Here is a 27,756-nt window from a genome sequence, read left to right as displayed (position 1 = left end):
GTTTTGAGCTGTGAAGGAGGGTCAGTGTTTATTTTCTTCCCATGAATGTCCACCTGGTCACTGTCACTGGAAGGCTGTCCGTTCCTCCTGGATTGTGGTGGTCAGGTGGGGCTCACTTGTGCTCTTTGCTCTGGACATTTGGCCTGTAGCTTAGGGCCACCTGTTGTGTGATCTTGGTGCCTGGTAATTCAACTTGTCCGCTTTCATTGTTCTCCAGCATTGTCCTTGTTAATTCTTGTACCTTTGGTTTCCATGTACATTTTGGAAAAGCTGGTTGATCTGCTGGGCTTTGACTGCTCTGAATGCAAAGATGCGTTTGGGAGATGTGCTGGGTTAACAGTGATGAACACAAGTGGCCTCCATTTTATCAGTCCTGTTTCTGTTCTCAGGGATATTTGTCATCCGCATAGAGGCCTTGAGCATCTTTTGTTAGGTTTATTCCTGTGTGTTTGATGTCTCTTGATATTAACATGGCCTGCTTCAGCGTGACTTCCTGGTTGTCTGTAGTGTGTAGGAACCGCCCACTTTCTGTCCAGCAGCCTCCCTCACCCACTCACCAATCTGAAGAGTTGGACTGTATGTTCCTCATGATTCTTTCAGGTGTCCAATCCTGCTGTCCCTCAGGAAGATCAGGGTTTGGGGGGACTCTGCTCTGACTGGAGGAGCCACCTCCCAAGGCTGTTGTCCGGCTGGGCGCCCCCACCCACGGCTGTGCTAGAGTGGAGGCACTTTAAGTGCATGCTCGTATTCTTTTGCTCATTAAAAAAGTGGTTTTGTTTTTCAGCAGTTGTGATTATAGGTATTCTCGCCTTGAACCCTGTCTTTTGTAGCGGAGTCTGTGTCGAGTGAGGACACCCTTCTCACAGTGACCTGGGCGGTGGTGTCAGGACGACTCAGGCCATTTCTGCAGTTGAGAAGGTCGTGATTTCTGTACTTTATTTTCTTAATGTGAATTACATTCATTTTTCAAATGTTTTGAATTTCTGAAACATTTTGATTTGGATTATCTTTTTTCTGTCTAAAGATGAGAGTCATCGGCTGGGCCAGGAGTTTCTTGGTGGGAAGGTGCTGAGGCTTCTCGGGCTTAGCTGGTGGGTCTGCTCTCCGGCGGGGGTGGGGTGCAGGTGGGGACAGGCGGGCCTGTATTGGGCCTTGCTTGCTGGCCCCTCTGCACACTCCAGATGCCCTTGCAGCTTGTGGTGTGCTTTGGCAGGACCCCTGGTCACTGAGGGTGTCTTGTTACCTCCCGAGACCGGAGGGCTGTTGGGGCCCCAGGAGACGAGGCTGTGCAGCGTTCAGGCCTCGGTGTACCCTGCCAGTATCACCTGAGTGCCTCAGTGTTGCGAAGGTGGTGTGTGTGGGGAGGATTCCAGAAAGAAAGCTTGCCGCTGGGGAAGGGAGCCGCATGGCGGTAGCAGTGCTGTCTTCCATGTCAGCGCGAGCCCAATGGCCTGTGCGGCGCCCTGTGGGCCAGTGAGCCGGGCACTGCGTAGTCGGAGGTGCCACCGAGTGTGCCCCGTCCCACCCCACTTGCAGGGCTCTGCGTGCTGCTCTTTCTGGGTGGGGCCTTGTGGAGTCTGAGCCCTCCACCCCTCCCACGAGGCAGGCATCACCTCCGGTTCTGCAGATAGTGACACCAAGGCAGACGCGTGACTGAACTCCCCAGGATGGGGCTGGATTGGGCTTCTGGGCCCTTAGCCTGCCGGGAGGCCAGCAGGGCTGGGAGTGATGGCCACGCCCCTCCACCGTCCAGGCCAGCTCCTGGGGTGGGCCGCCCACCCTGGGGCCCCCCGCAGGGTCACAGGCCTGTAGTGAGGCCAGAGATGACAGGGGGCTGCCCATGGGCAGGAGGAGAGACCAGGCTTCACGCAAAGGGGAGCCCATTGTCTCGGGCAGACATGCTTCTGTCCAGTGGGAGGCTTTACAGCGCACAGTGGGCGCCATTAGTCAAGCCTCTCTGAAGGTATGCTTGCTCACCTCCGAGTCCATCCCACGAGCAGTGCCATGGCTGGCGGGTAGAAGGCTCCATTGCCAAGTATGAGGTGTGTTCTCCTGACACAGGAAGTGAAGTCCTTGTAGATGTGAGGACATTGAAGCTTTAATTTGGGGATGCTGTCTGAAGGTGTTACTTTCTCTTCCAGGACAAAGATAAAGTTTCTCTAACCAAGACCCCAAAGCTGGACCGCAGTGATGGTGGGAAGGAGGTGAGAGAGCGCGCGCCCAAGAGGAAGCTGCCCTTCACCGCGGGGGCCAATGGAGAGCAGAAGGACTCGGACACAGGTACCGCGCTCGCCCACCCTCGCAGCCTGGGCTCCGCGCTGACTGCGGGGGCCCTTCTTGAGGGCCTGGGAGGGGTGCTGGGCGAGACTCTTTACTGATGGCAGGGTGACTGGGAGCCAATAGGGAAGGTTTCCTGCAGAGAATCGCCCCGGCCCAGGGGCCTCCCGTGTTGTCCACCGTGTGTGTGTGACCACCAGCTCCTCTTCCTCTGAACTCCCAGGCACCTGCACTCTGTTCAGACTCTGGAGAGCTTTACATGGGAGGATAAATGGGTTCCCCTCAGGGCTGCCGACGCACATGAATTAACCCAGTTGTTTGAAGTAAAAGCCAAAGGGTACTGTGAAATGGGCAGAAGCGAGTGCCGTCTTCCCTCACGTGCGGTGGAGCGCATGCAGGAGGACCGGAGACCGCCGCGTGGTGCCCGTGCTTCCAGGGCTGTTCCGTCTTGAGCTGCACAGGGACGAGCTGGGTCCAGGCAAGAACCTGGCCCCACTGCTGGTCAGCTCACTCCTCTCCTCTTGGCCCTGGGGCTGGAGCCTTCCCAGCCTGCCGATCATCTGAGGGCAGGCCCCTGAGCCAGGGGCAAGCATGGGCGAATCCATGGCGCCGTGAGGGGTCTTGCTTCCCCCAGGATACAGCCATGGGGGAAGGAGCGGAGGATGAGGTGGGGCGCGGGCCCTGCTGTGTGAGAATTTGCATCAGCTCACAGGACAAGTACAGGCACAGAAATGAGACAGACGGGAGAAAGTTGGGAGAAGTGGCAGAGGGAGAAGCCTGAAAGGAGTCTCTTTCCTCCTCAAGCTCCTGCACAGGCACCGCCCCCCCACAGGCGCCCCCCCCCCCCCCGCCCCCGCCCCAGCCAGCATGTGACCCCTGGGCTCCCAGCCCTGAGTAAGCACATGGGCTCATGCGCTGCAAGCGGGTGGTGCAGGGTGGTGGAGTTGGTGGTGCCAGCTGGGGTACGACTGGGTTACTGGGAAGGTGGTCCAGCCTCCATGAGGTCCTTCACAGGGAGTCATCGGCATCCTCCCAGGAATCCTCTGGGTCAGGCGTGGTGCAGAGGACACAGGCTGGCCCAGACACGTGCTTAGGCTTGAGCGCCTTGGCCAGTCCTGGTCTGTGGTCTGTGCAGGGCGCAGTGTTGCTGTTTGGTTTCAGGCTTCTTGGATGCTGGGCATCTGCAGTTCAGTGTTATCCTGCAAGGCCTTCCTGTCACTCACAGGAAGACTGCTGCCCCAGGAGGGGGCGGCCGGGGGCTGGGAGCACCTCAGCATGAGGCCTGTGGGGTGACTGCAGAGGCCCAACACAGAGCACTCACCCTCCTCCTGGTCATCATCGCCCATTTGGGGACGGGTCCTACTGGACCAGTGACCCTTCAACAGCAGGGTATGAGCTGCCTGTGACCCCTGGGGGCCCACCGCGCAGCTCTGTTACCTGTTTGGTTTGTTCATGGGGCAAACCAGACTCCAGTAACAGGGAGTGTCATGTCCTTCGAGTCAGTACTGAGCACCTCACCCGCAGCCCTGGTCACTGACCCGTCTGCCTTTCCTGGTGAGCAGCCATCTGGGCAGGATTATGTCCTCCCCGAGAGGCCAGGGGCTGTGGTCATCCCCATCCCTGCCCGCTGCAGCCGGGGCTCCCTCTTGCGTGCCTGCGTCCCTCCAGCGCCCTCTGCTGGGAGATGCAGCCTGGTTCCAAGCTACCAGCGGCGTCTCCTCAGCTGTGCCCCAGACCCCCGCCCCCTGCCCCGGGGGCTGGCCTGCTGAGAACATGCACCCAGGACAGTGTGGAAGGGGCATCCTCCTGCCCGCTGCCGTTGCCCAGTGCCAGTCTTGGTGGGACTGGGACCTGCTTCAGATTATTCTTTTTTTTTTTCTCCAGAGCTTAACTCTACACACACCTACCTGACCACCACACAGCAGCCTTCCTGCTTAGTCTCACGACGGTCTCACTCCCTCCACCCGGGGACATAGGTGGCTGCACGTGGCTTCCCTGAGGGGCAGGGCCTGCTCTGGGGGGATGTGCTGGGCTCTGAAGTTTTGAGAACATGCCCTGCTGAGTGCTGGAGGCCACTTGTGTGACCACACAGGCGCTTGGCCACCTGCTGGGCATGGACCAAAGCAGAGTAACGCTCTGAGAGCCACCCATGCCATGACCCTGGAGTCCTCAGGACCCCAGTGAGAGCAGGACTGGTGTGGGGTACTGGCCAGCTCCATCTCGGGCTGAGTCTGGAGGGTGTGGCTGGGCCCACTTGGTCTGGGTCAGGTGGCTGCTCTGCCTACTGGTCGCCAGGGTTTGGGGATGGGGGCCTGAGGGGTGCTTGGAGGCCTCCAGATGGGCTGGACCAGCAGAGTGGGTGGCCCGTCTGTGTGTTGCTGGAGTCCTGGTTCAGTTTGCAGGTGTTGCTGGAGTGAAAGCTGGGGTTGGTGATTGGGAAGCCCTGCTGTTGGTCCATTCATGCTGGCCTTACCTCACAGACCCTGGCCTCCTGATCACGCTCTGTCGCCCTTGCCAGGCGCTAAAGAAGCCTTAGTCAGGAATGGGGAGGAGAAAGACTGCCCCCCACGTGCCCCCTCAGGTCAAGGACGTACTGAAGGCCCCCAGGTCTCCTTTTCGCTGGTCAGTGATGGTGATTTGCTTTAAACTAAAGGAGACACCAGGAAACCGGAAGGAAGCAGGTCCTCACTGCAGCCTGAAAGACAGGCCTGTGGTGGCCCGGGGCACCAGAGGGCTGGAGCGTGACAGGCGGACCCGTCACGTGTGGACAGTGCCCAGGCTGGCTGCTTGGTCAGGAGCCTGTCTGTGACTCTGTCCTGCATGGTGGACCGTGTGCTTCTGAGACCAAGAGATAGGACACTGTCAGGATGGCAGGTCCTGGCACTGACCCCACCTCCTGCCTGCTCCGACTGAGCCCTGTGACTTCGTGGGGACTGTGGATGCCCACCCACCCTTCAGGGCAGAGTGTAGGTGGTGGTGACATCTGAGAGGGTCATCAATTCCCCACTGTTGTGCCAAACCAGTCTCCAGAGAGGCTCCTCTGCTGGGAAGCCTAGGACTGTGTGATGATGGGGACTCACCCTGTGCCGCAGACACAGGCTTCTGGTGGCAGCGACAGGCTGAGGACAGCCTGCCTGCTGTATGATACCTTGGGCTGGAGGACGCCGTCCTTCGCTCAGGGTCCGTGTGATCTCCCAGGCTCGTGCCATCCTGCCCCTGCGGGATGGCCTCTGCTGGAAACAGCTGTTGTCCACTCTGTCTGGAGAGGTGGAAGCGAGGACAGACCCCCAGGTGGCAGCAGCAGGAGGGGCTGCACGGGGAAGCCGGCTTGAGATCAGATGGCGTCCCGGAGAGGATGGGGCTCCCGCACTGGGAAGCCACACAGGCAGCAGGCGGTGAGCCCTCCCAGTGCTGGCACCCTCGCTGAGGTGCAGCAGGGAGCTGGGGCATCCAGCCTGGCTCTGGAAGAACACACAGTCGCCCAGTGGCTGTGCAGGTGTGAGAACGGCCCACTTAGAGTGTCAGGTAGAACCGGGGGATGTGGAGGCGGAGGCATCTGCAAGCTTGCCCGAAAGGCAGAGGTGGCCCTGGTTTCACAAGGTCTTCTCGAAACTCTGCGTCCTTGCTGTCAGTTCTGCTGGGGTCAGGGAGCACAACTCTGCATGCCAAGTTATGAAACAGAGGTGCTCAGGGCTGCTCTCTCCACAGCCCCAGCTGGGCAGTTGTAGGGGGAGCAGAGCCATTTTCCAGAGGCCTCTTGGGACACCAGCGAAGGCCTGAAGGCTGCTGGAATCCTTGCAGCTGCGGCTGGGTGACCACGTCCCAGGAAGAGATGATAAATCTGCGCCGACTTCACAGAGGACCAGCAAGATGACCAAGCTTGAGACTCAGGGTGTCAGGTCACATAGTCGTGCTTTCCTAGTGGTGAGGGGACATTCAGCTCACGAGACCACCCCCTCATCAGCCTGGGAAGGGGCATGTCTCCATAGAAGCGGGGCACGGCGCCTCCAGCCCCCGCACATCACCCCCTGGCCTGCCCTTGCTGCTCACACGCACCTGTCAGTATCCATGTCTCTTAACTTGGCACCTGCCGTCTGGGCTTCTGTAGGTTCTGTTTTGCTTCTGGGTGGATGTAAGAAACAAAACCGTAGCAGAGCACCAAGGGGAGTGGCCACTGCCTGGGACACTTCCTCTGCCGTGTCCTTGTGGTCGTCACACAGGGCAGGAAGGAGGCTTTGCAGGTCTTTCTGGGCTGGGCGTGTGCTGACAGGACATGGCGGTCAGGCAGGTGGGCCCTCCTATGGCGCCAGCACCCCAGCCTCCACTCCTCTGTGGCCAAGCTTCCGGGGGTGCCCACTCCATCCAGGACTCGCAGCCCAGCCAGACGTGGGCTCCTCTAGATACTGGCACCCGCTGCACCTGTAGAAAAAAACTGCACTTCAGTGTGGAGAAGCCAGCATCTCAGGAGATGGGATTACATTTAGGGGTTCCTTTGTGTTAAGCCTTGGGAAACCTCCACCTGTGGGGTGAGAGCTCCTCACACCTGGCACCTGAGGACTCCTGCTGGGGTGCCTCAGCCCTCCAGCTCTCCCATCCCCTAGGGTGGGGTCCTGCCTGCCATGTGCTTGGTCTACCTGTGGGTGGCCTTCGTTCTTCCTGAGACTGCAGGCCTGGGTCCCCAGGGCCCTGCCCTGCAACTGGGGTCAGTGTCTGGGCAGCAGGTGCTTCTCAGCTGCCACTAACAGCTGTGCAGGTGGAGCCCTCGAGGCGCACCCCGGCCCTGGGTGTCACTGCCTGCACAGCCACTTGAAGACAGAGTCAGCTGTGGCCCTTCTGCCAGGTTTCTCTGGTGTCTTACAGTCATGGGCACGGCCTCTGTCCCGAAGACCTCTGTGCAGCAGGAGAGGAGTGGTACTGGTCTGTGTGCTTCCAGGGTGACCTCGCGAACTTGGCAGGGCAGCCTGGTGGGAGGCTGTGCTTCTGTTCTTGTCTCTGGGGAATTCGCGTCTGCATTGTCCCTCGGCAGGAGCCCTTGGGAGGCCACACACCTCGATTGTCTGAGGCCCTTCGGGACTCGGGTTCTGACACCCAGGGCCGCCCTTCCATGTTGTGAGGCTGTGCCCAGACAGATCCGTGTGACTGCTCAGTTGTGGCGTAGCTTCTGGGCCGGGCCCTGCGGCTTGACTGCTGTCCACCATGGCTTCATTTCTCAGGACTCCTTGGAGCCACCAGGTCCCTGCTCTGCCAGCTGTGCCCGGTGCAAGGCTGGGTCCCCTGCGCCGCCCCCTCCTCACTGCCTTCACAGCTTGTGGGGAAGCAGGGCTCTTGGTCAACGATAAGGAGCATCTTTTCTGAATTTCCTTTCTTGGGCCTCTGCCTTGTGGGATAGTTAAAAATCAGTAGTTGGTGGGGTAGCCTGGGGAGTGATCACATAAGACACAGATGAGCACTGTCAGCAAGTCACAGCTGTAGTTTTTATAAACAAGCAGTTTAAGGAAGTAGCAGTGAAAACTCTTAAGAACATGGAAAGTGATATACTTGCAGGGCCTGAGGTGGTGAGTGGTAAAGGTATGTGGTTTTGGGAGTGGCGACGTTGCCTCTCTCTGGGGTCTGACCCAGTCCAGGGGTGCAGGGAGAACCTCTCAAGCATGGCCCCCAGTGGCGACCCGGTGGCCTGCACCCCATGACCTAGGACACCCCACACAGGGGCTCCCCTGGAACACACAGGGACGCAGGGGAGGGATCTGAGACTTGGTGGATCCCCGGTTCCCATGAGCTTTTTTTTGGGCTCCTGATCCCAGGAGTCGGAGTGCTTTTCTCTCCATCGCCCCTGCCCCGTGAAAGACACGGGCACTGTGGCTGTTTGCGGCCACCAGGGTGTGTGTGAGGGGCCCGAGGAGCGCAGTGCTTGTCGTGAGGAGGCTGAGGGGCACCGGGCTGGCCCCGTATCTTGTTAGTGCTCTGTGTTGATGCCTTTAGATGCCTCCAGCTCAGTCCACGCCGTGGTACTGCAAGGCTGGTTCGCTCCTCGAAGCGCCATGGCATGAGATGGAGGCTCCTAGAAGCAAGAAGAAAGGTACAGTACCGCCCAGTCAGCCTTGACCTCTCCATGGGTCTCTAAACTGTGTTTGCATTTTACATCTGAACTGTTTTGGAGGCGGGTGGGGCGGAGGCCCTGGACCACAGGCGCGAGCAGTTGCTAGACCGAGGCCCGTCCTGTGTGAGCGGGGACTCGGGTCGGCCGTCCCGCCGCCTGGCGTGCAGGGAACGGTCTGGGGAGGCACCTGGAGCAGTGGATGGTCGGTGGGGGCCAGGCTTGGCTTCAGTGGCTGGTGACGAGGTGTTGGAATCGTGTTCCCAGCACGGTTACTGCCGGAAGAGGTGATGCCGGGCGGCCTGTGTGCCGCCAGCTGCCCCTTCCGTTCCCGCGCGGCCAGGTGAGGCTCCGGGGTCAAGGGCCCCGTGGCATGAAGTGTCCCCTCTCTCCCCCACGCCTCACAGAGAAGCAGGGTCCTGAGCGGAAGCGGATCAGGAAGGAGCCCGTCACCCGCAAGGCCGGGCTGCTCTTCGGCATGGGGCTGTCTGGGATCCGCGCCGGCTACCCTCTCTCTGAGCGCCAGCAGGTGGCTCTGCTCATGCAGATGACGGCCGAGGAATCCGCCAACAGCCCAGGTGAGCCCAGGAGGTCCAGGGCTGGGGGCGGCCCTCCCTTGGACGGTGGCAGATTCCGCCTGCTAACCTCTGCCATCCTCTCCTTGGCCTGCAGTGGACATGACACCAAAGCACCCCTCTCAGTCAACAGTGTGTCAGAAGGGGACGCCCAACTCTGCCTCAAAAACCAAAGATAAAGTGAACAAGAGGAACGAGCGTGGGGAGACCCGCCTGCACCGGGCGGCCATCCGGGGGGACGCCCGGCGTATCAAGGAGCTTATCAGCGAGGGGGCAGACGTCAATGTCAAGGACTTTGCGGGTGAGCGCTCGGAGGGTGGGACCAGGGCAGACTCTGACACAGCACCCTCTTCCTTCTCCTGTGTGCCCAGAGCTACCTCCTCAGGAGGCCTGGAACACTGGAACACCTGCTGAGCATGATCCCCACATGTCTGACCCAAACCTGATTTAGGAATACTGATATTTTAAGAGCTGCTACCTTGAATGTTTCCAAGACCCTGGGACCAGTCCCTGGGGTGGCTTGCTGCACAGAGGCCTGTCCAAACCCACGGCCTGCTCTGTTTTCCCGTGTGATGATACTGCTCACCTGTCCGGACCCTTCACAGCTTCCTAGTCTATAGGGTTAACCGCTAGCGGTCATGGGCAACCCAGAGGTGCCCCAGGAAAGAACACCCAGGCTGGGCACCTGTCCTTAGAGTTTCCGGTGCCACCCGAGGTGGAAGTGGCCTTGAGGGTTAAGTCACATACGTGCTGAGTGTCTGTTTCCAGGCTGGACGGCACTGCATGAGGCCTGTAACCGGGGCTACTATGATGTCGCGAAGCAGCTGCTGGCTGCAGGTGCGGAGGTGAACACCAAGGGCCTGGATGATGACACACCCTTGCACGATGCTGCCAACAACGGGCACTACAAGGTGGGTACCTCCCCGCAGACCCCAGGGTGGGCCTGCTGCAACTTCCTGGTCTCTCTCCTTCCTGGTGGCAGGGCGACCAGGAAGTGAGTCTTTGACCACCCCCGACCCCAGCTCAGCCCAGCTTTCTGCACACCTGCCATGGCTTGTGTGTCAGGGTCCTGCTCTGGCCACACAGGTATGGTTGGATATTAGAAGGTTGAGTGGCCAGCGCCAGAACGGGAGCTCTGTCCTCAACACTGTGCTGTCAGACCAGGCACCTTGGATGGGTGCAGCCACATGGGGTGACCCGTGAGACCAGCCAGGAGCTATGAGCCCCTGGGGTGCCGGCCCAGCACTGGAGACACATGGGTAGGTGAGGGTCTGGCCACTTCCACACCACAATGTCTTGAAAAGGTCCCTGTCTAGAGACGGCAGGCAAGCGTGATGGCGTGTGACATCTGGTCTTTGGTGGTGGCCCTGCTGGTCACTGCTGGCAGGTGCCAGGGAACCAGCAGCTTGGCCAGGGGGATGGGCACACCGGGACAATGACACACGGGTGCCGGGAGAGGTTGGGAAGGGCTCTGGGCTCGAGATGCCAAAGCTTCTGTGGACACCTGAGTGCTGACGTCAGAAATTAGGTAACATTTTAGGGAAGATGAGAGGGGTTTTGTTTTTCTTTCTTAAGAGCCCTTGTAGAGAAATAGGCTGAAAAATTCATGAAATATCTAGGATTTGCTAAAAATATCCCCAGGGCAGTGGGCAGGTATACATGAAATGAGGCCTGCATTTGTAAGCTCATCTTTAAACTTGTTGTTAGAGAGTGGTCAGAGGCCTGTGGACATGGGGCCTCAGGACGGGGGACCTCTGCAGAGGGGAGCTGGAAGACCAGGAGATGGGAAGTGACCCTGGACTGTACAGGTGGACAAGGGTGTGGACAGCAGAGACCCTTTCTCCATGTGAGGGGGACTGGCCTGCATCGCTAGTCCTAGAGGGAGGGCTCATAGCGCTGGGAGCACAGTGGCCTTCAGCGGCTGGCGTGGCTGGCCCCCAGCTGACAGACAGCAAGGGCACGGCCCTGGAGCCCAGCCTCTGGCCCCAGGGCTGTGCACGGTGGTTGTCCCCAGGGCAGGGGAGCTTCCGCAGTGGAGATGCCGTTACTGCTCTCCCCTGTCCAGTCTGCCAGCCATCGAAGGGAGGCCACCGGAGTGAAGTGAGGATTGCGATGGAGCAGTGGTTCCTGATGCACCTGAACACTGTCTGCTCACTGTTGGGCGTGCAATAGTAGTGTCTCTGAGCAACCTGCACTTGTTGGTCAAGACAGATCAACTAGGGGACTTGCTTGTGGTCAGGACTTCGCTTTTCAATGCAGGGGACCCCACTTCAGTCCCTAGTCAGAGAATGAAGATTCCACATGCCTCACAGCCTAGACAAACAGAAACAGAAGCAAATCTTAACAAATTCAATAAAGACTTTAAAAATGGACCACATCAAAAGAGAGTGTAAAACATTAACTACACCCCACTTAAAAAATGTTATTCCAAGACTTGCCTGGGGGTCAAGTGCTTAGGACTCCATGCCTCCTTGGCAGGAGGCACGAGTTCCACCTGTAGTCAGGGAACGAAGATCCCAAATGAGGCTTGGCAGGGCCTGAAAGAAAGGAGAAAAATACATTACTAAAAATGTAACTATCATCTGCATCTCCAGCTAGTCATGATCTTTTTGCTGGTTCAATTCAGTTCAGTCGCTCAGTCGTGTCTGACTCTTTGCAACCCCATGAATCGCAGCACGCCAGGCCTCCCTGTCCATCACCAACTCCCAGAGTTCACTCAGCCTCACGTCCATGACGGTTTGAAATATTGTGACAATCACCAAAACGTAACACAGAGACACCAAGGAAGCAAATGGCCTCAGGGAAATGGTGCCGATAGACTTGCTGGGTGCATCACAGGCCTTCATCTCTGCACAGTATGACAGATCAAGGTCTGCCTGCCCTTGGGTTCAGTGGTCCTGGGCACAGACTAGAACAGGCAGTCTGACTTTTAAAATAAACATGAAATACACCTGCTTGTGGAAGCTTGGTCTTTGTTTTCCCTACTCTGACAGGCCCCCCCACCCCACCCTTACCCAATACAAAACTTTGAACCAAATACTAGGAACCTGTGTGATGGGTCTGTGGCGGGGAGAGGCCTGGTGGGCAGCACGCACAGCCTGTAGCCCTCAGCCTGGTCACGCTCAGACCCTGTGAGCAGGCGCTGGTGTGGCTGCTCCACGGTCCTTACGTCCCTGACGTGCCTGTTGCTGCTACATAGGTGGTGAAACTGCTGCTTCGGTATGGAGGGAACCCTCAGCAGAGCAACAGGAAGGGCGAGACACCGCTGAAGGTGGCCAGCTCCCCGACCATGGTGAACCTGCTTCTGGGCAAGGGCACCTACACGTCTAGCGAGGAGAGCTCAGCTGGTCAGTGCTGGGGGCGGGGAGCGGGGAAGGCGGTGGGGGGGGGGGTGCCGAGGGGCAGGACAGGTGGTTTCACTTCAGACAGCCTGCTTGGATGCCCGGTGCTGATGGGGGCTTCTGGACTGAGAGCACCCAACCCTTGATGGGGGCTCTGGTGCAAGGCCTCCAGCCCCTTGTCTGTGGAGACCCCTATCTGGCCACTCGGCCCAGGGCCAGCCTCAGTCAAGTTATTCCAAGTTCTGGGCTTGTCTGCCACTGCCCCTGCCTGAACAGCTCCTGACTCCTTTCTCCCTGTTCCTGCAGAGAGCTCCGAGGAGGAGGAGGAAGACGCCCCGTCGTTCGCACCTTCCAGCTCGGTCGATGGCAATAACACAGACTCTGAGTTTGAGAAGGGCCTAAAGCACAAGGCCAAGAATCCAGAGCCGCAGAAAACCGTGACCCCGGTCAAGGACGAGTATGAGTTTGACGAGGATGACGAGCAGGACAGAACCCCCCCAGTGGACGACAAACACTTACTGAAAAAGGACTACAGAAGAGAAGCCAAGTCAAATAGTTTTATTTCTATTCCCAAAATGGAAGTGAAAAGCTACACTAAAAACAGCACGATTGCACCAAAGAAGGCGTCTCATCGCATCCTGTCAGATACGTCTGATGAAGAGGACGTCGGCGTCGCCGTGGGGGCGGGGGAGAAGCTGAGACTCTCAGCCCACACCATGCTGCCCGGCAACAAGACCCGGGAACCTTCGAACTGCAAGCAGCAGAAGGAAAGAAATAAAGTGAAAAAGAAGCGAAAGAAAGAAATAAAGGGCAAAGAAGTGCGGTTTGGGAAGAGGGGCGACACGTTCTGCTCGTCCGAGTCTGAGAGCGAGTCCTCGGAAAGTGGTGAGGATGGCGGGGACTCGGTGGGCAGCCCAGGCTGCCTCAAGGAGTCCCCACTGGTGCTGAAGGACCCCGCCCTGTTCAGCTCCCTGTCCGCCTCCTCCACCTCATCCCACGGCAGCTCTACCGCCCAGAAGCATAATACCGGCCATGCAGACCCACACGCCAAACACTGGCGGACAGACAATTGGAAAACCATTTCCTCTCCTGCCTGGTCCGAGGTCAGCTCCTTATCAGACTCCACCAGGACAAGACTGAGCAGTGAGTCTGATGGCTCCTCTGAAGGCTCCAGCGTGGAGTCACTGAAGCCAGTCAGGAAGAGACAGGAGCACAAAAAGAGGGCTGGCCTGCAGGGCACGCTACCCGACAGGAAGAACTCCTTCCACCCGAGCGGGGATGGTGCCATCCCCAAGCTGGACAAGGAGGGCAAAGTCATCAAGAAACACAAGACTAAACATAAACACAAAAGCAAGGAGAAGGGGTTGTGCTCTGTCAGCCAGGAACTGAAGCTGAAGAGCTTTACCTACGAGTACGAGGACTCGAAACAGAGGGCGGACAAGGCCATCCTCCTGGACGACGTGCCCGCTGAGAACAAGCTGAAGGGCCTGAAGCATGAGAGAGACCACTGCAAGAAAGAGGAGAAGCTCAGCAAGATGAAGTCAGAAGAAAAAGACTGGCTCTTTAAGGACGAGATGATCAAGGTCTCCAGAGAGGAGAAGTCGCTGAAGAGAATCAGGGACCTGAATAAGGACGGGGGCAGGGCCTTCCGGGAGGAGAAGGACCGTTCAAACAAGACCGAGAAGGAGAGGCTGCTGAAGGAAAAGTCTCCTAAAGAGGAGAAGCTGCGGCTCTACAAAGAGGAAAGAAAGAAGAAGTCCAAAGACAGGCCCTCAAAGTTAGAGAAAAAGAATGACTTTAAGGATGAAAAAATTCCCAAAGAGAAGGAGAAGATCTTCAAGGAGGATAAAGAAAAACTCAGAAAAGAAAAAGGGTATCGGGAGGACTCTGCTTTTGACGAGTACTGTAACAAAAGTCAGTTTCTGGAAAACGAAGACACCAAGTTCAGTCTCTCTGACGACCAGCAGGATCGCTGGTTCTCAGACCTGTCAGATTCCTCCTTCGATTTCAAAGGGGAAGACAGCTGGGACTCCCCAGTGACAGACTACAGGGACATGAAGAGCGACTCTGTGGCCAGGCTGATCCTGGAGACAGTGAAGGAGGACAGCAAGGAGAAGAGGCGGGAGAGCAAGGCCCGGGAGAAGCGCGGGGACAGGGACATTTTCTCTCGGAAAAAGGACAGGGATGGCCTGGAGCGGCGGCGAGAGCACGTGGCCGACAGGCACAGGGCCGTCCCCAGCTTTCTCTGCGAGAAGGACAAACGGCGGCGCGAGTCCACAGAGGGCGGCCGGGACCGGAAGGAGCCCCCTGAGGCTGCTAAGGAGCGGAGAGACGGGCGCGTGAAGCCCGAGGAGGTGCACAGGGAGGACCTGAAGGAGTATGGCTGTGACTTTGGGAAGAGCCTGGAGCCCTGGGAGAGGCACCACCCGGGGAGAGAGAAGGAGAAGAAGGAGAAGCTGAAGCTGGAGAAGCACAAGGAGAAGCCCAGCGACAAGGACAAAAGTGAGAAACTCATCCTGGAGAAATGTCAGAGGGACAGAGAGTTTGATAAGTGTTTTAAAGAGAAAAAGGATGCCAAGGAAAAGCATAAAGACATGCACAGCAAAGACAAGGAGAGGAAGGCGTCCCTTGACCAAGGCAGAGACAAACGGGAGAAGGCCTTCCCTGGAATCCTCTCCGAGGACTTCTCCGAAAAAAAAGACGAGAAAAAGGGCAAAGAGAAAAGCTGGTATATTGCAGATATCTTCACAGATGAAAGTGAAGATGAAAAAGATGACTACACAGCAAGCGGATTCAAAGTCGGGGAGGCGAGTGAGGGGCGGGGGGATGGCCCCCCCGAGAGAGAGGACGGGCGGGAGGTGCACCCCCCTGACCGGCACCGGAAGCACTCAGCCGACAGGCAAGCCCATGCTGAGAAGCAGAAGGACAAAGAGATGAGGGAGAAGAAGAAGGAGAAGGGGGCCGCGGACGGGGGGAAGGACAGGAGGGAGAAGACCTTCGAGAAGCACAAGGAGAAGAAGGACAGGAAGGACCGCACGTCTGTGGACGCCGTGCAGGACAAGAGGGGCAAGCAGAAGCTACCTGAGAAGGGGGAGAAGAGGCCCCCTGGGGAGGACAAGGCCAAGGCCAGGCACCGGGAGAGGCCGGACCGTGAGCAGGGCCGCGAGAGGAGGGCCAGCAAGGGCGCTGAGGCGGAGAGGAGCCTGCTGGAGCGGCTGGAGGAGGCGGCCCTGCAGGACTTCCGCGAGGACTCCCACGACAAGGCCAGCGAGGCGTCCTCCGACGGCTTCCCCGACCGCGTCCAGGACCCCAGCCTCAGCGCCCTCCTGGACGTGTCCTTCCCAGAGCCCCCAGAGGAGCGGGTGCGGGAGAGGGAGCGGCACCGGCACGCCTCGTCCTCCTCCAAGAAGAGCCACGATCGAGAGCGGGCTAAGAAGGACAAGCTCGAGAAGAAGGACAAGAGCGACGACTACAAGGACGCAGGCAGCCGGAAGGATGCCGGCCAGTACGAGAAGGAGCTCTTGGACAGCGACGCTTACGGTGCCTCCTACGGCTCCAAGGCTGACGCAGAGGATGAGCTGGATAAAGCCCTCGAGTTGTTTTCTACTGAAAAGAAGGAGAAAAATGATCCTGAACGAGAGCCCCCCAAGAAGGTGGAGAAGGAGCTGCGGCCTTTCGGCTCCAGCGCCCTCAACCTCCTGAAGGAGAAGCGGCGGCGGGAAAAGCACCGCGAGCGGTGGCGAGAGGACAAGGAGCGGCACCGGCACCATCGTGAGGAGCCCAAGCCCCCGGCCAGGGACACTGCCCCCAGCGCCTTCCGAGACAAGGCCAAGGACGAGGGTGGGAAGCTCGGCGAGGCCAGGCTGAAGGAGAAGACCAAGGAGAATCCCGAGAAGGAGAAGGGAGACCCCGCGAAGCTCAGCAATGGAAATGACAAGCTGCTCCCGGCCAGAGACCCGGGCAAGAAAGACGTGCGGCCCCGGGAGAAGCTTCTGGGCGACGGGGACCTGATGATGACCAGCTTTGAGCGGATGCTGTCCCAGAAGGACCTGGAGATTGAGGAGCGGCACAAGCGGCACAAGGAGAGGATGAGGCAGATGGAGAAGCTGCGGCACCGCTCCGGGGACCCCAAGCTCAAGGAGAAGGCGCGGCCCGCAGAGGACGCACGCAAGAAGAGTCTGGATGGACCGCCCAAGAAGCCACCTGGGCCCGACCTCACCCCAAAGGACAGAAAACCAAAGGAGTCTGTTCCTCCTGCCCCCGCCACTGAGAACAAGCCCCACCCGGGACTAGGAGTGGACCCCCGGGACTGGCTGGCAGGACCCCACATGAAAGAGGTCTTGCCTGCGTCCCCCAGGCCCGACCATGGCCGGCCCACTGGGGTCCCCACCCCCGCCTCGGTGGTGTCCTGCCCCAGCTACGAGGAGGCCATGCACACGCCCCGGACCCCGTCCTGCAGCGCTGATGACTACCCCGACCTCATGTTCGACTGCACGGACCCCCAGCCGATGTCCAGCACCTCTGCCAGCGCCTGCTCACCCTCTTTCTTTGACAGGTTCTCTGTGGCCACAAGTGGGATTTCAGAGACCCCAGGCCAGACACCAACGAGGCCACTGTGCACGAACCTTTATCGCTCGGTCTCCGTGGACGTCAGGAGGACCCCTGAGGAGGAGTTTGGCCTCGGGGACAAGCTGTTCAGACAGCAGAGCGTCCCCGCTGCTCCCAGCTACGGTTCACCAGGACAGCACCCTGAGGACAAGGCCCCTGGCCCTCCAGCACCCGCGGAGAAGTTCGCCTGCCTGTCTCCAGGGTATTACTCCCCGGACTACGGCATGCCCTCCCCCAAAGTCGACACCTTGCACTGCCCGCCTGCGGCCACAGTCAACCTCACCCCCTCCCCAGAGGGCGCCTTTGCTGGTTTACAAGCCAAGTCCCCCCCTTCACATAGAGATGAGCTTTTGGCCCCGTCCATGGAGGGGGCCCTCCCCCCTGACCTTGGCATCCCCCTGGATGCCACGGAGGACCAGCAGGCCACTGCAGCCATCATCCCCCCGGAGCCCAGCTTCCTGGAGCCCCTGGATGAGGGCCCCTTCAGCACGGTCATCACGGAGGAACCGGTCGAATGGGCGCACCCTGCTGCTGCAGAGCAGGGCCTGCCCCCCGCCCTTATTGGGGGCACTCCTGGTGACACGGCCAGCTGGCCTGTGGGGTCGGACCTCCTCCTCAAGTCCCCACAGAGGTTCCCAGAGTCCCCGAAACAGTTCTGCCCTGCCGACTCACTCCATCCCGAGCCCCCTTACCCGGCATCCCCCGTCTCATACCCTCTGCCGGTCCCCGAGCCGGGACTGGAAGCTAAGGACAAGGCCGAGGGAACAGTCCCAGCCACCGTCTCTGCTTCTGAGGAGTCGGCCCCGTTCGCCACTCCCTCCCGGCTGGAGTCCTTCTTCAGTAACTGCAAGTCCCTTCCTGACGCGCCCCCTGATGCGCCCCCAGAGCCTGCGTGTGTGACAGCCGTGGCTCAGGTGGAGGCACTGGGGCCCCTGGAGAATAATTTCCTGGAAGGTGGTCACAACCTGTCGGCACTCGGCCCGGTGGAGCCGGTGCCCTGGCCCGGTGCCTTCCCCGCTGCCGAGGATGACCTCGACCTGGGGCCTTTCTCACTGCCAGAGCTCCCTCTCCAGACTAAGGATGTTCCCGACGTGGAAGCAGAGCCTGTGGAAGAGAGTCCTCTCGTTCCTCCAGAGAATACCCCCTTGGGGGCCCCTGTGCTCCCAGGCAGTGGGGAGGCTGCTGGGGCAGCTGCTGACCAACAGCTGGTGTCGCCTCCTGACCAGGCGGCCACCCGGCTCCCCACCGAAGCCGCGCCGGAGCCCCCAGAGGAGCCAAAGCCAGCAGCACTGCCTGAGGCCACAGCAGAGGGAGGGTCCGGGCCAGAGGGGAGAGCCCCTGAGGACTCCCACCCTGGCTCAGGGCTCACACCAGCCCTCTCGGAGCAGCGTCCACCAGGGAGTGGAGATGAGGAGCCCGAGGGCCAAGATCCCTCGGCCTCGCCCCACAGCACCCTTGATGCCCCTGTGGATGGCTCGGCTCAGGCCCACGTGGCAGATGGGGCCGGCCCTCAGGACAGTGCTGGGCCCGAGGGGCCCCCGGACAGCGTCCAGCCTGAATCCACCGAACCAGAACCTAAACCAATGGCTGAGGCTCCGAAGGCACCCAAAGTAGAGGAGATCCCTCAGCGTATGACCAGGACCCGGGCCCAGATGCTGGCTAACCAGCACAAGCAGAGCTCACCACCCACTGAAAAGGAGCCCACGCCCACGCCCACGCCCACCCCCAGGGCCAAGGGTCGTGGCTCTGAGGACGACGACCCCCAGGCCCAGCACCCACGCAAACGCCGCTTCCAGCGCTCCAGCCAGCAGCTGGCCCAGCAGATGCACACATCCACGCGGCAAACACGCGAGGTGATCCAGCAGACGCTGGCCGCCATCGTGGACGCCATCAAGCTGGACGCCATTGAGCCTTACCACAGCGACAGGTCCAACCCATACTTCGAGTATCTGCAGATCCGGAAGAAGATTGAGGAGAAGCGCAAAATCCTGTGCTACATCAGCCCGCAGGCGCCGCAGTGCTACGCCGAGTACGTCACCTACACCGGCTCCTACCTCCTGGATGGCAAGCCACTCAGCAAGCTGCACATCCCCGTGGTGAGTGCCCGCCCCAGAGGCAGGGAGCAGCCCCTTCCGCACTGGCCTCTGCCACTCGCCATCTGCCCATGACACTGCCCAGTGTCACCTCCCTCCCCGCAGCCGCTGGGTCACCTTGCGCTTGGACCCCAGCCCACCTGCCTCAGGCACACCCAGCCCCCTCTGCACCCCTTCCCACAGCATGAGGCTTTACAGAACCCAGCCCTAGACCCTTCTTCCCCAGGGGCCGGAGGGCGCTGCTCATGCCTCCTTGAAGCAGGCCCCCACCCAGCAGGCCTACCAGACACAGGCCCCACCCCGCCTGTCAGCTGTCGGCTCCCCACATTCGTGCAGCTGTGGCCATCCAGGCCCCGCCGTGCATACCCCTGGTCCCATCCTCATACTTGCATCTGGGCCATGGGCAGGTCCTGCCACATGGACCTCTGGGGAAGCGTGTCCTCCATGTTTGGCTGCCCCCGCCCCCGACCTGGGAACAGGCACGGGGTTCATGGCCGTGGGAGCCCACTTGGGCCACTCCATCCGCAGCCAGAGCCTGGCCACTTGAGCTTTGTGATGCTCCCCAAGCGCCACCTGTTCACACATGAGCATTACCTCGCCTCGCTTTTTGACACCATCCCCTTCTCTGCAGAAAACCCAGCTTTCCTCTTGTTCTGCCCATCAGGCTCAGGGCGGGCTATGTCCCACGTGTGTGGCCTGTCCCCAGACAGTCGGGGCCTGAGGCACTAGGTTCAGGAACCTGTCCTGGGATCTCTGTTCAGGGAGAGGGACTTTCTGCCGATTGTCTGTAGAACACATGGAACTAGAAAACAGGCAACAGCCGAGGGTGCTGTGGCCCTGCCACCCGAGTTCACCCACAGCAGCCTGCGCGTATGCCAGGCTCAACCCTATCTGGGGTGCAGGACTCGGGGTCACGGCAGGTTGCCCCGCAGGTGGGCCTGGGCTTCCGCCCTCAGGAGAAGGAGGAGGGGTTCTCAGGGCCGAGACCCTGACGGGGACATCTGCCAGGTGCCCTGGGCCCTGAGGGGGCAGGCAGGCAGCTAAAGAGACCCAGCTGGGGTTTCCCTTTTCAAGTTTTGAGCTAACTTTAAACCAAAAGATTGGAAGACAGCACATACCTCAAGTGCGGGCCTCAAGTGCAGCCCTTCAGATGGTCTGTGGCTGGGAGCTCTTCCTCCCTCCTGTCCCCTCCAGCCCGGGGTCAAGGCCGCACGTTTCCTGTGTGACTCAGAAGCACTGGCTTCTCCCTGTGGGGTGGCTGCCGGCATCCATGGGCTTCTCTGGCCTGGCGGTGTCTCTCCAAAAGTTGCCAAAGCGGCCAGGCAAGTCCTCCACCCTGGGGAGACGGGCAGGCCCACCGTCCTGTTTGTGTTGCTTCTCGGCAGCTGCGTCCCAGTGCGCCTCACGTTGCTCGGAGCGCGTGAAGCCTGTGGTAAATGGGACCCTGCCAGTCCCCTGCTCCTGACCGTACCAGGGCAGCGCTGCAGACACCCAGTTCTTGGCTTCTCCTGCCGCCTCCCCCCGCCCTCTTCACAGGTGCCTGCAGCTCCCTCGGGGCAGGGGGGCTCACTCACCTGCTCCCGGGGATGCGTCCAGCTGCCGCGGGCTCCTGCTTGGCATCCTGGGACCGTGGCGCGTGGGCTGGGGCAGCACTCGGCCCCCAGTGAGCCCTTCTCTTCTGTGGCCACAGATCGCGCCCCCACCCTCGCTGGCAGAGCCCCTGAAGGAGCTGTTCAAGCAGCAGGAGGCCGTGCGGGGGAAGCTCCGCCTGCAGCACAGCATCGAGCGGGTGAGTGCGAGAGGGTGAGTGCGCGCGCCCCGCCCCGCCCCGCCCCGCCCACGCAGCTCACCCGACCCCTCTCCTGCAGGAGAAGCTGATCGTCTCTTGCGAGCAGGAGATACTGCGGGTCCACTGCCGGGCAGCGAGGACCATCGCGAACCAGGCGGTGCCGTTCAGCGCCTGCACCATGCTGCTGGACTCAGAGGTGTACAACATGCCGCTGGAGAGCCAGGTGGGGCGTGGGCTGGGCGTGTGCTGACCATTTCCTCTGAAGCTCACATGAATTTCGGACACGAGCAGCCAGAGCTGCTGCTCTGGGGCTTCCTGAGCAGAGGACCCTGAGAGACGGTCACCCTGGGGACGCGGTGCTGCCACTGACGGCAGGCGGGCCCAGGGGCCTGTTACCAGTGACTTGCCAGTCTGGGGCAGGGCCCAGGGCGCCACCTGTCAGAACACACAGTCTGCCTCGTCGGTCCTCTAGAGTGGCCCTGCATGTCCACTCCAAGGGTCCAGCCTGCCTCTGTCCCAGTAGGTGGAGCCTGTGCCCCTCAGGGCCCCTAGCCCATGCATGGACATGTCAGAGATCTCACGTGCAAAAAGCAAGCTGACTTGTGTGCGCCCTGCCCTACTCTCATCAGCCGCTACAACTCTGAAAGCAGCCCAGAGTGTGTCCTTCCGGGCCTGCCTTCTGCCTCTGTTCAGGCCTCGGCACCAAGTTCCCCAACAGGCTTCCATCCCCTACCCACTGGCAGATCATGTGGAGACTGGCCACATGCGATGCAACAGTGGTTAAAGGTTTTCCATTCACTTACCTATATCTTTAAGGATACAAAAGCTTTAAAACTTTCCTCAGGTGATGTGCTAGCCGTGACATGTTTTTCACAAAACAAAAAGCATTTATCGATAGAAGTTTTGCTTTTTGCATTTAAAAGAAAAAAGGATCTGCTGACCTTGAAAGGGTGTTGTTGGGCTTCCTCCTGAAGGTCCAGAGACGGGAGGTCTTGGGCCAGGGGCTCCTCAGGCAGGTGGCTGCCTGCGGCTCTGGGGAGAGGCCCCGCCAGCTAACCGGCAGGAGCCGGTGGGGAACCTGGTCCACTCCTAAACCACTGTCCACCGCAGGGGCCCTCAGCCACTTCAGGCCTCCCAGATGTCCTTTTTAAAGAGAAAAACCACTTGCAGTTTTCACAAAGAAGAAACTGGACAGATGCCATCGTGGGCTCACCCTGAGGGGGTGTCCAGAGTCACCCGCAGGGCGGCTCCACTCTGGACAGTGTTGGGGGGCAGCTGCCTGGGCCCATAAGGAGGGCGGGGATGTGTGTCCTGCTAGTTGGTCCTTGATGTGGGGACACGGGGGGGTTCCAGAAGCTGCACCCCAAGTGAGGGGGGCGGTCTTGACTGCCAGGAAGCTGCCCCTCCCTGATGCTCCCATGCGCTTGGCTCTCCCTGCAGGGTGATGAGAACAAGTCAGTGCGGGACAGGTTCAACGCCCGCCAGTTTATATCCTGGCTGCAGGATGTGGACGACAAGTACGACCGCATGAAGGTGAGCCTCCCTCCCTGAGCGGCAGCGGCGGGCCGGGCTCTCCGGGTGGGGGCGGCTGCTGAGGGGCTGCGTGTGGAGGAGGCAGCTTCACACTGGCTCTGAGCCCAGCTGGCAGCAAGCGAGCGAGGCCTCCCCGCCCCCATGTTGCCTCTTAGAGTGTCTTCCCTCCTGTCCAGGTGTGCGGGGAGCAGCTCCTGTCACCAGCTGGCGGTCAGACCTCTGTGGGACCCCACCTTGACCCTCCTCAAAGGTCACAGCATCCACCAGCAGCCCTGCCCTGGATGTGCTGACCAGTGCAGCAGGCAGAGGACAGGGGGGAGATAGAGAGCTTAGCAAGTAAGAAGCACATCCTCCTCCGCAGGCGCGTGAACACACACCGGCAGTGACGCGCCTGCTACAGAGTAGGGCCCATGAGGCAGGGCCTGCTGAGTGTGGAGTTGATGGAGGCGAGACCCAGGTTCCACGCTGGGCTGCCAGCCTCACCCCTACCTTACCTCACTGACCGCCCCCAGCACCATACCCAAGGGGGTGGCCAGGGGTCCAGAGCAGAGAGGCAACAGCTTACAGGGCCTTCAGGCTTGGCTGAGGCCACGTTTCTGACAGGCTCCAAGGTATGGAGGTCACATGGTCAGTCTCCCACCACCAGCCTGCCTGAAGGGAGCTGCCTGGAAAACTTTGCTATAGGGAGATACTTTTTGACCAAAGTAAAATGAGACTTGGTACATTAAAAAGACCACGTTGAGTCTAAATTTCCTTAATGTGCCAAGAACTTAGAAAGTAACAGAAAAAGAACCTGGTGAGGTATAGAGAGCAGGGGCGCGGGATGGCCACGCTCGCTTGGGACCACAGGATGGACGAGGCCCCGCTAGGAGACAGGCCTCCCTCCTCAGGTCCCGCACCTTCAGGGCAGTTTTCTGGGTAAACAGGCATGCCTGTTGGGTGTCACGGGGTTTCAGCCTAACAGTTTCATTTCAGTCACTGAAAACTCGGACTGTACAGCAGTTCAGAAGCCCAGGAGTAGCTCAGGCTCGGGAGCACCCAGAGATGGAGACCCTACGTAGTACCTTAAATTAAGTAAGAGCAGCGGGACTCTGAGGGTCATGAGTGACTGTGCGTGCTGAGGACGCCTGGCCTGCTGGTGCACACAGGGCTTAGTTCTGAAATAGGGTTTAAACTGAATTATTCTAAAGCACTTTAGAGATTGTGAGACCCCGCCCTGAACGCTTGTGCCCATCTAAGAAAGTAGGATGAGTTTCTGCACAGTCACTGTCACGTCGCTAAGTCTGCTGACCCGGGTTTGTGCTCCCACCCGCCATGCTGCCATCCCCCATGTGTTCCCAAAACGCGCCCCGCACCCCCACTCCCTCACACCTCCTCCCCCCCGCAAGCCCACACTGCTGCCTCGGGTTATGACCCGTCTGGGTGACCCAGGTACTGTCCTCATTCCAACATTCTTAACATGAAACACACAGCAGACTCCAGTCTGTTTGCCTTGGTACCTATTTCTAATGCTGAGAGTGCGAATGAAGCCAATCTCACCAGCCATAAATAAAGTAATTGTAAAGTGAAAACAGAAAAGCAAAACTGTTACAAGTTCTGACTAGAGGCAAAACCCCCAGGCATAGGGGCATAAAGCAGGAATGGACAGACGCCTGTGTGCTCAGCAAGGCCACTCACTGGGCAGGATGAGACCCAGATGCGAGAGGCCGTCCCAAGGCCAGAGCTTAAAAGGGTCCCCCGCCCCAACCTCGCAGAAGTGCCGCGGCAGGGGGAGTGGGCGGCAGGGTCTCTCCTCCCTCCTCACCTGCCACATTTCCCGTGCAGACGTGTCTCCTGATGCGGCAGCAGCACGAGGCGGCGGCTCTCAACGCCGTGCAGAGGATGGAGTGGCAGCTGAAAGTCCAGGAGCTGGACCCCGCCGGGCACAAGTCCTTGTGCGTGAATGAGGTGCCGTCCTTCTACGTGCCCATGGTCGACGTCAACGACGACTTTGTGCTCCTGCCGGCCTGATGCACAGGGACAGCTGCACAGGACACAGGCGAGCCCCCCTGACGTCTGCTGCCAAGTCCAGGCGGCGGGAGGAGACCATGTCCCCAGTGGGGACGCCTAGGGAGAAACCGCACTGGGTCCCTGGTGCGCCTCCTTCCCACCAGCCCCCGCAGGAGGACGCAGAGCCGGGGGCACAGGCACAGGCACGGTGGCCTCGGGCTCTTCTCCAGCGGCTACGCAGGCATCTCAGGAGCTGCAGGATGGAGAGCAGTCTTTAAATTCCTGGTTCCATTTTTGATCAACTCAAGAGAATAAAACTAAGGTGTCTACCCCTCAGCAACAGCGGTCTCTGGTCAGAGGGCGGGGAGAGCACCAGGCCGGCTGCCGTCCTGTCACCACGAAGCTGCCGATGGCTCGGGCCTCAGACCGGGGCCAGGACGCTGGGCCGGGCGAGGGCCTGGCTGCGCCGCCCGCCCGCCCGCCTCACAGGGACACGGAGGCAGGACACTCAGTTGTGTTTTTAATGGAGTCAAATCCACGTGGTTTGTATATTTTTTCCTTTAATCTTGGGCATTTTGTTTCTCTTTCTGAGAACATAACTTGAAACACTACAGAGCCAATAATCATATAAAAAGTGTACCCGTAAACGCTGTACAGTTTTATACACGTTCACAATGTACTTTTGCTGCCTTCTAGATAATTTATTTTGCAACACATTACTGCACAGTTGTAAATAACTTATGTACTGTAACATCACTTCAGTTATGTGTAAAGAAATAAATAAATTAATTACATGCTCTTTGTACACAACCCCTCTCAGGAGGGCAGATGTGGCTGTGAGGGAAGGGGTCCCTCCCTGGAAACCCCAATGCCTTCAACCTTTTTCCTTTTGAAACAAATTATACTTGCACCTCCTTTCCTGCCCTTACTGGGACCTGAGTGGCTGTTCTCTGCTCACAACTAGATGGCTGTGAGAGTAGGGGTCACCCAGTGGCTGTGTCCCCAGGGCCCATCAGAGCGGGAGGAGATAGGCAAGGCATGAGCCATGGGACAGCTGGTGGCCTGGGTGGTGCAAACATGGATCCCTGGTCTCCCAGCTCCCCATGGGACCCTGCCGTGCAGGGCACCCACCTAGGACGCGGGTCCCGCCTGAAACCACATACTCTGATCTCATAATTACGTCTTGGGGTCTGTGCTCCTCTCAGGCCAGGGGTGTCTGTCCAATGGCTGGCCCAAGGTGGAAGGCAACGGGTGTAGGCCACAGGGCCGAGCTGGGGCCAGCCTGGCCTTTGGGGATAACCCTGGGCACCCTGACTCCCACTCCCGTGCTTTTCTATACCTGGTAGGGGTGGGAGCTGCAGACACAACCCCATTCAATTTCCTCTTTGTGGGCTCCCTGGCCTAAGCTCTCACCAGCCCCCCAACTTTGTGTTTCCCCTCATCGCCCAGCACCTTTCTCATCAGGAATTAGGCCACACGTGTTCACCTGGTCCATCCTGGCCTCAGCACCGTCAGGCCACCCCTATGGAGACCCTGCACCTGGTGGAGCCCACACCTGGTGTCGGTCCCACCTGCTGAAGGTGCTGGTTCTGCACCGATGAGCCTGTGCAGAAGTGCGCCCCATGTTTGGCATGTCTGAACCACAATGACGTGACTCCCAGCCACGAAAGACAGATGTCACGGATGCTGTCATCGGCATGCCTGTGCATGAGTGGGACCCAGAAGACAAAAAGGAATTAAATTTCAGGATATGCAGAGAAGCCGTAAAACTCAACCATAAAAAATTCTATTAAAAAATGGGCAAAAGACTTGAACAATCCTTTTTCCAAAGAAGATGAACAAATGGTCAATAAACACATGAACAAATTCTCAACATGACTAATCCCTGGGGAAAAGCAAATGAGAACCACGATGAGATACCCCTTACACCCATCAGGATGGCTGCTAACAACACAATAAAACAAAACAGCAGGTGCTGGTGAGGATGTGCAGAAAGTGGGATCCTCCTACAATGCTGGTGGGAATGAAAAGTGGTGCTGCCATGATGGAGAACACTGGAGGTTCTTCAAGAGATGTAAGTAACATATAATCCACTGATCCAACTTCTAGGAACACAGGCCACAGGAACTGAAAGCAGGGTTTCAAAGACTTGTCTACACCCCAGTGTTCACTGCAGCACTGTTCAAAACAGCTGAAACATGGAGTCAACCTGAACTATCCATTGACAGATGAATGGATAAGGAAAAGGTGAAGTAGTTTTTCAGACTTTAAAAAGAAAAGAATGAGGTACGATGGATGAAACTTAAGGACACTATACTAAATGAAATAAGACAAATACTGGACAATTTCACTTATATGACATACTTCTGAGTAGTCAAAATCAGACAAAATATGACACACTTTATTTTCCTGGGCAGCAAAATCACTGCAGGTGGTGACTGCAGTCATGAAATTGAAAGCTGCTTGCTTCTTGGAAAGAAAGCTATGACAAGCCTAGGTGGCATATTAAAAAGCAGAGACATTACTTTGCCAACAAACTTCCATCTAGTCAAAACTATGGTTTATAGTCGTATGGATGTGAGAGTTGGATCATAAAGAAATCTGAACACCAAAGAATTGATGCTTTGGACTGTGGTGTTAGAGAAGACTCTTGAGAGTCCCCTGGACTGCAAGGAGATCAAGCCAGTCAATCCTTTTAAAGGAAATCAACCCTGAATATTCGTTGGAACGACCGATGCTGAAGCTTAGGCTCCAATACTTTGGCCACCTGGTGCAAAGAGCTGACTCACTGGAAAAGGCCCTGATGCTGGGAATGACTGAAGGCGGGAGGAGAAGGGGACGACAGAGACAAGATGGTTGAATGCTATCACCAACTCAATGGACATGAGTTTGAGCAAACTCCAGGAGATAGTGAAGGACAGGGAAGCCCAGGCTGCTACAGTTCGTGAGGTTGCAGAGTCAGACACGACTTAGCGACTGAACAACAATGGTACCGACATGTAAAGAGAGAGATGGACAGGAATACAGTAATAGCAGGAAACTAACACGCCCATTCACACCAACGGACAGATCCCCAACAGAGAATCAACGAAGCAGTAGAGTCCCAAATGACACAAGAAAACAGACTTTAATTGATCTTTTCAGGACAGTACATCCCCAAACCCTGAATACACATTCTTTTCAAGTGCACACAGGGAACATTCTGTAGTACTGCCGTGCTGAGTCACTTCTGTCGTGTCCCACTCTTTGTGACCCTATGGACTGTTGCCCGTCAGGCTCCTCAGCAAGAATACTGGGAGTGGATTGCCTTGCCCTTCTCCAGAGGATCTTCCCAACTCAGGGAGCAAACCCATGTCTCCTCTACCTCCTGCATTGGCAGACAGGTTCCTTACCACTAGCCCCACCTGGGAAGCTGCTAGGAACACATACCAGGGCATAAAACAAGCCTCAACACATT

At 58.5% G+C, this 27,756-nt stretch overlaps 1 protein-coding gene and 2 long non-coding RNA genes across 11 annotated transcripts in view; 1 reads left to right on the top strand and 2 right to left on the bottom strand.

Moving 5' to 3' along the window:
- ANKRD11 (ankyrin repeat domain containing 11) overlaps window positions 1-25,227 on the top strand; it is a 118,015-nt gene extending 92,788 nt beyond the window's left edge. For 4 of the 9 annotated variants that reach the window (XM_069552698.1, XM_069552699.1, XM_069552700.1 and 1 more), the window contains exons 4-14: window positions 2,142-2,280; window positions 8,257-8,353; window positions 8,779-8,949; window positions 9,044-9,247; window positions 9,715-9,857; window positions 12,146-12,293; window positions 12,594-18,991; window positions 20,679-20,777; window positions 20,857-21,000; window positions 22,218-22,310; window positions 24,135-25,227. In XM_069552698.1, coding sequence (XP_069408799.1) covers window positions 2,254-2,280; window positions 8,257-8,353; window positions 8,779-8,949; window positions 9,044-9,247; window positions 9,715-9,857; window positions 12,146-12,293; window positions 12,594-18,991; window positions 20,679-20,777; window positions 20,857-21,000; window positions 22,218-22,310; window positions 24,135-24,320 — 7,710 coding nt within the window. In that variant the 5' untranslated portion in view covers window positions 2,142-2,253 and the 3' untranslated portion in view covers window positions 24,321-25,227. Of the gene's footprint in view, window positions 1-2,141; window positions 2,281-8,256; window positions 8,354-8,778; window positions 8,950-9,043; window positions 9,248-9,714; window positions 9,858-12,145; window positions 12,294-12,593; window positions 18,992-20,678; window positions 20,778-20,856; window positions 21,001-22,217; window positions 22,311-22,486; window positions 22,647-23,285; window positions 23,385-24,134 lie in introns of those variants that run through there. The other 5 variants (XM_069552693.1, XM_069552694.1, XM_069552695.1 and 2 more) reach the window with 3 other exon arrangements.
- Window positions 10,623-20,756, bottom strand: LOC138419752 (uncharacterized). The gene is made up of 4 exons (XR_011249054.1): window positions 20,563-20,756; window positions 20,107-20,324; window positions 11,385-11,483; window positions 10,623-11,259 (listed from the first exon to the last, which is right to left on the bottom strand). It is a non-coding gene; the product is annotated as an uncharacterized lncRNA (long non-coding RNA).
- LOC138419753 (uncharacterized) overlaps window positions 24,866-27,756 on the bottom strand; it is a 50,517-nt gene continuing 47,626 nt past the window's right edge. The window contains exon 3 of the long non-coding RNA XR_011249055.1: window positions 24,866-26,000. This is a non-coding gene — a long non-coding RNA (uncharacterized lncRNA). The remainder of the gene's footprint in view (window positions 26,001-27,756) is intronic.

Source organism: Ovis canadensis, chromosome 14, assembly GCF_042477335.2.
Source record: "Ovis canadensis isolate MfBH-ARS-UI-01 breed Bighorn chromosome 14, ARS-UI_OviCan_v2, whole genome shotgun sequence".
Taxonomy (NCBI): Eukaryota; Metazoa; Chordata; class Mammalia; order Artiodactyla; family Bovidae; genus Ovis; species Ovis canadensis.
The sequence above is the reverse complement of the archived record's forward strand: the minus strand, read 5'-3'. Positions and strand labels throughout refer to the sequence as shown.